The sequence below is a fragment of the Aplysia californica genome, unplaced genomic scaffold (genome assembly GCF_000002075.1).
Source record: "Aplysia californica isolate F4 #8 unplaced genomic scaffold, AplCal3.0 scaffold00359, whole genome shotgun sequence".
NCBI lineage: Eukaryota > Metazoa > Mollusca > Gastropoda > Aplysiida > Aplysiidae > Aplysia > Aplysia californica.
The window spans coordinates 107,729-113,785 of record NW_004797629.1 but is presented as its reverse complement, the minus strand read 5'-3'; the positions used below and the strand labels follow the sequence as shown (position 1 = coordinate 113,785).

The window sequence follows — 6,057 nt, the reverse complement described above, 5'->3', positions numbered from 1 at the left end:
TTAGCGACTCGATATTCACATTCTGGCTCTAAAGTCTCATCTTACCTCGAAGCCCTGATGGCTTGCGAGATAAAATTAAAGAAACATGCGATCTTACCTGGGTAAGTGTAGCTTGTTTCTGATTTTGTCGAGTAAGTCATCAGGAGCTGAGTGGGAAGATGAGAAGGCCTGCGTTTCGCGCCGCTAGTCACACTTTAGATCACGATAGTCACATTCCCAATTTTGTCATCATAAAGCATGGAATGCTTTTGACATTTTCTCAAATTAAAGCATGGAATGCTTTGACTTTGTCTCAAAAGGGAGGGAAAGGGTGGGCATCTTCCCACTCAGCTCCTGATGACTTACTCGACAAAATCAGAAACAAGCTACACTTACCCAGGTAAGATCGCATGTTTCTTTAATTTTATCTCGCAAGCCATCAGGGCTTCGAGGTAAGATGAGACTTTAGAGCCAGAATGTGAATATCGAGTCGCTAAACCGAATTAGGACAACTGCCTTTCAAGCAAAGCCAAAGAGAACATTGTCACATAATAAGAATAATATGTTTGTAAAACAATTTGTAAATCATCATGAGTGTTTATTTGCTGTTTAGCTGATAATCCAAATAACATTGTGAATATATGAGTAAAGAATTTTCTTTCAAGATGATATGTGGTGACATAGTAATGATATCTGCATGCGTAATATGCAGAACACTTAAATGCAATAAATCATATGCATGCGGAATAAAGTTAAAAGAAGAAAAAGGGACATGCAATGTCTAGTCCATTTATACAAATCAGTAACACTGAAAATAGTAAAACATTTTCCAACGCCATGAATTGTGTTGAGATAGTGGTATGAGGTATAGACAAGTAATGTCAAATCGTTTTTTAATTAAATGGAATTATCTTACTTCTTGTTGCATAAGTAAAGAGTTTTCTTCCACTAAACAAGTGATGAGATAATGATACCGTACGTATAAAGTTGACATGTAATGTCCAATCTATCAGTGTAATAATCAGTTTCATGCTGCATGAAATAAAGAAACCTTGTCCTCCCTGATTTGTGATGAGATAATTATACACAAATAAGGCGCATGTACTCTGTCCATCAACTAATGCAATGTAAACATGAGCTATTCAAATGAAGTAAACATCCTTCAACTTTATGAATTGCAGTGACAATATTATACACAGCATAGACTTGTAAAGTCCAACTGCTCAATGCAATAAATCAGTTTTAGTCTGCATGAAGGAAAGAATCATTTTCCCACCATGCCTTGTCATGGGATGATAATATGTACAGAGTGGTGACCAGTAACGGCCAATGAACCAAAGCAAAACCGTAGTACGGTGATTAACATACAGAATATTTCAATCCTTACACGTTTTGTAATAATGATGCCAGTATAATACATGTATAGATATTGATATATAATGTCCGATCAATAAATGCAATAAGTCATGTGGATTTTGAAAAGTATGTGTCTAGCAGACGTTGTCCGAAGTTGTGTTTTACTTGCTTTTTGTAAAATCGAGTAAAGGTACTCTCTTGCGTCCAGCCTGCTGCCTCTAAAATTGTAGTGAGTGGGACACCTGCTTCAGGGGCAGCTGATGTGCTCGCAGAGCTAGTGCTCTGCGCAGAGAATGCAGTGTCAATACCTGCCAGGTCCAGAACAGATTTAATCCATCTGCATAATGTGTCCTTACTTATGGGCAAGTGTGGCCTTTTGAAACTGATCAGGAGACGACTTGTGTTGTTGTGTTTCCTATGCTCTCCTGTCATTTTCAAATACACAGTCAGTATTTCTACGATGCAAAGCTGTGGGCAATTTTCAAATGCCAAAAATTCTAGAGGCTTCTGGTGACAACCCTTTCGAGAATGCTTCAACAGATTTGAAATGAAAAATATACATTTGTTTGATTTCAAAGTCATGTAGTTAGTGTCTAATTTATACAAAGTTTGACACCTTTGTCCGGACAGGAGGGCCAACAACATGACGAGCTTTAAGGACAGTTCTTTTAAAGTGAGGCTTTCATGGGGGTACCATGTTTCTAGAAAAGAAAGTACTGTGTTTACATAAGTGGCTACTCTGCTTTTTAGAGGCAGACTAGGTCTAGATTCAAAAGCTCCTTTCATAAATCTCCTAACTTGAGGCAGGTTACCAAAAGATTCTGAAAAATGTTCCACGTTGATATAACATGCCAGGGCAGACCTTGCAATGCATAAAGCAGAGTACGATTTCCCTTCCGTGACTAATGTAGCAAGGAAATTGAGTGCAACGTTTAATGGCGGCGAAATTGAATCCACTTGTTGGAGGACCGCGTACCGCTTCCAGTCTTCAATGTATCGGTGATACGCCTTCTTTGTTTCATTTCGCCATGAGGACATGAGAAGGTCGGTTGCAGCTCCAGAAAAGCCTTCGCTTTCGTATTTTCCCCTGACACTTTGCATATTAGCAAGCGAAGCTTTTAGTGCAAAGGATGTTTCTGGTCCGGACTGCTTGGTAGGTGGAGAAAATTTTCTCTTGCAGATAGAAGGACTGGCTTTTCGACGAGGATTTGCATCAGCAGAGGGAAAAAAGGCAGTGTGGGCCAGCATGCTGCTACGATGATCCCGTCTGCTTCGCCCTTCTTCACCTTTTGTATGACTCTGGATATGAGAGAGAAAGGTGGAAAAGCATACCATTTTAAACCCTTCCAGTTCATTGTAAAAGCATCGAGCGATAAAGCATCGGGAACTGCTCTGTGGGATACGTATTTTGGAAATTGTTTGTTTAGCCGGGAGGCAAAAAGATCAATGTCTGGTTTGAATTTGTGGCACTGAAAGTGAAGATTTCAATAGAGATGCGCTCAACATCTATTCTGTGTCAATGTTGATTGTTCTACTTTCTTTGTCCGTCCGCATCTACATTATCTTTCCCAGCTATTCATGTTGCTGATAACTACAAGTTTTTATTTTCACACCATGCCCAGACTTTCTTTGATAAATTATCTGGTGAGAGGGATTTGGAGGATCCCATTTTGTTCAAACAAGCCATGGTTGCGGTATTGTCAACAAAGATTCTGATGACTGCGTTTTTTAGCCCTTTGGAAAAGGATCTTAAAGCCAAGAAAGCAGCTAATAGTTCTAATTCATTGATACGAGGTTCTTTCTCTTCTACTGTCCACGCCCCCCCCCCCCCCTGTTTTCTCATTTCCGCACACAGCGCCCCACGCAAAGAGGCTCGCGCCATTGAAAATTACTAGGTCCGGATATCCGGGCGAGAAATCGGGGAAACACTAGACAATCCGTGCTGGTACCACCACTTAACTTCTTCCAGTGCCGTTCTCGACAACTGCATCACACTATCCCAATTTCCTCTAGTTTTCTTAATTGCCTGCACCTTTTCCCTTTCTAGGCATCTGTAGTGGGCGGGGCCAAACGTGATACTAGTAAGCCGATTAGACGAGCTACTTCTCGTACGGGATGGGCCGACCTTCGTAAGAATGCCTTGCAGTGCCTTTCTACTCGTTCCCTTTTTTCTTTTGACAGATAAACAGTCATTGTGACTGAGTCAATTTCGAACCCCAGATATATAATTCTCTGAGAGGGGTTGAATGACGATTTGTGTGGGTGAACCACAAAACCCAGCCGATTAAATAGGGAAACTGTATCTGACACATTCTTCTCACATTCTTTTTCGGTGTTTCCCACAAGCAATGAATCGTCGAGATAACTCGTACCAAAGATAGTACAAGACAAGATGGGCCACTCAGCCTAAAAAGTGTCCGCAGGAAGTATGCTCTTTGCTTCAGATGGCGCTGCAGTCTGTTTTGAAGCTCTCTTTCGTTTTTCCAGAAGAAGAATAGGAATAGCACCTCCTTGCGTGCGCAGATCGACTGCTGTTCATCAGCAGTTCGGGTATGTTCAGTGCGGAGTTTTAGGTTTTTTAGAATTTTAATGACCTCTCGCCCTTCATTCTAAAGTCAAATTAAACGAAGAAAACCATCTCCTTTTCCTCCGGAAGAGGTTTTTTGTCAGCGTAATCATTTTTAAAAAGCGTTCTTCCGAAATTTATCCCAAAACTTGCTAGTTTCACTTTGATTTTTTAAAACTCAAGTAGGGTAACTCTGTTCGCAAAGAGTGCGCTTTTGTGAAGAGGGCGCCACCAAATTTTGAGGACACTTTTTTAATTGGCTCAAAGAGAGAAGTGGCCCATCTTGTCTTGTACTATCTTTGCTCGTACTGACATGACCGATACTATGAAGATGGGAAAATGTGGGTTTGGTAAGCTTTGTGAAGTTGCATGGCGCTTGAGCCAAGCCGTTAGGATAACAAGTAAATTTAAACAGTTTGTCTTTCCATTGGATTTTCAAGAATTTCTGATGTTCTGCTGCTATGGGGACACTGTAGTAAGCCGAAACTAAATCAATGCTAGCCATAAAACAGCCTGGACTAAGCAGGGTGAGCGCAGACTTTAGGGTTTCCATTTTGAATTTTTTGTAAACTAAGTTCTTGTTCAAATTTTTCAAATTCAGAATCACCCGGAAGGTATCATCTTGTTTTTCTCTCGTAAAGATGCCAGAGACAACTTCACCTTGTTCGTGCAAGGTTTCAACTATAACTTTCTTGTGTAAAAGGTTCGATATTTCTTTGTCTATAGCTGTCATTTCCTCTTGAGTAAAGGAAATGCTCTGATTAGTGCAATAATATGGTTGTGCACTTTCACAGCTAAAGTCAATTTTTGTTCCTTGTACCATTTCAAGGATCTGAGAGTCAGATGTCAGTGTCCGCCATTCTGATATCTTGTCTTTGATTTGACCTGCTTGGAAAGCATTCATTTCTTCTACGAGACAGTCAATTGCTACAGAGCTATTGTCGTTCATGACCTTTTCACTTACCTGAGGGTTTTCTTCCACTATTTTTGCTTTTTGCGGAACTGTTGTCCCATCTGTCGAAAAGGGCGTTTTTGGAACTGGCGACCCTTTTGTTGTTTTTGCTCGAAGGGCTTCTGTCTTCCTAAAAAAGACTTGCCTTTGTTAAATGATTTTGCAGTGTAACTGCTTTTTTGTGTGAGGCTGGAAGCCAATCGTTTTTCTTCTTTCGCTTCTCGGAGAGTTTTCTTTACATCCTCTCCGTAAAGCAGTTTGCTGTTTCCAGCCTCGACATCACACACTCCTTTGTAATCATATGGAAGCGCGTAGCGCTGAGCATCTTTTCTGAACGCTGTCAGATGCTGATGCGTGTGTCCCATGATTGACAAGGCATTCAAAAGGTGCCCCATGGTCGATTGAAAATCAAGATCTCTCTCATTTCTTTGTTGGATATTATCAATTGCCGTGGCGACCTTGGCAATATTGGTTTGTGCGTTTCTAAGGCGCGCATCGTTTCGACGGTATGGTGCCTGGAGGGCTTTCCATATGAAATTGTTTGTCTGCGGAGCAGATAGCTGAGGTCAATTGGATGGTTGTTTGTATTCCCCTATTTTTTTCTTCAGAATGTTGTCGCTTAATTTCTTTTGGAAACGATTGGCGACAAACTTTGCTAATGTGTCCGAAATGGGTGGACCCACTTCATCCTCCAGCAACAATTCTGCCTCAGCGTCCTCGAAGAGGTTTTCCCTACAAGTACTATTATAATCCGCGGCGTTTAAATTTGCGCACCCGTTATTTCTTTCTCCATCTCATCCGCTGATGTTTCAACCTCTCTGGGGGAAACGGAGCGGTCAGTTCGGTCACGTTTGACCTTCACCGGCCTCATGCACCGCGCGAGATGGAAAATAGGACGAAGGAGAGCGGGGGAGGGTTGGAGTGCACCGTTTCGGTGAAGGAGAATGAACCCTTCTCTTTTGTTTCTTTCTTATTGGGGAACAGGGTGGCGAAGATGATAAAGAAGCAGATGACGATGAAGAGGAAGAGGAATTTTCATACCTTGATTTCTTTCGTCCTCTTATTTTGCCAGATACTTTGTTCGACTTTTTAAAAAAATGTTAATAGCTTTGTCTGCATCTCGATAGCAGACAAAAGATTTGCCTGTACCCCAGGCATTTGATTCCCATCATTATCGGGTCCTTTTTGTTCTGATACCGGACTT

General features: G+C 41.3%; 1 protein-coding gene across 1 annotated transcript in view; it reads right to left on the bottom strand.

Annotated features, from left to right (window-relative positions):
* LOC101855656 (sodium-dependent multivitamin transporter) overlaps window positions 1-5,248 on the bottom strand; it is a gene marked incomplete at its 3' end in the record, with an annotated part of 17,041 nt that extends 11,793 nt beyond the window's left edge. The window contains 1 exon segment of the mRNA XM_035971003.1: window positions 5,093-5,248. Within this exon segment, the coding sequence (XP_035826896.1) occupies window positions 5,093-5,248 (156 nt within the window).
* Window positions 5,249-6,057: the final 809 nt, after the last annotated feature.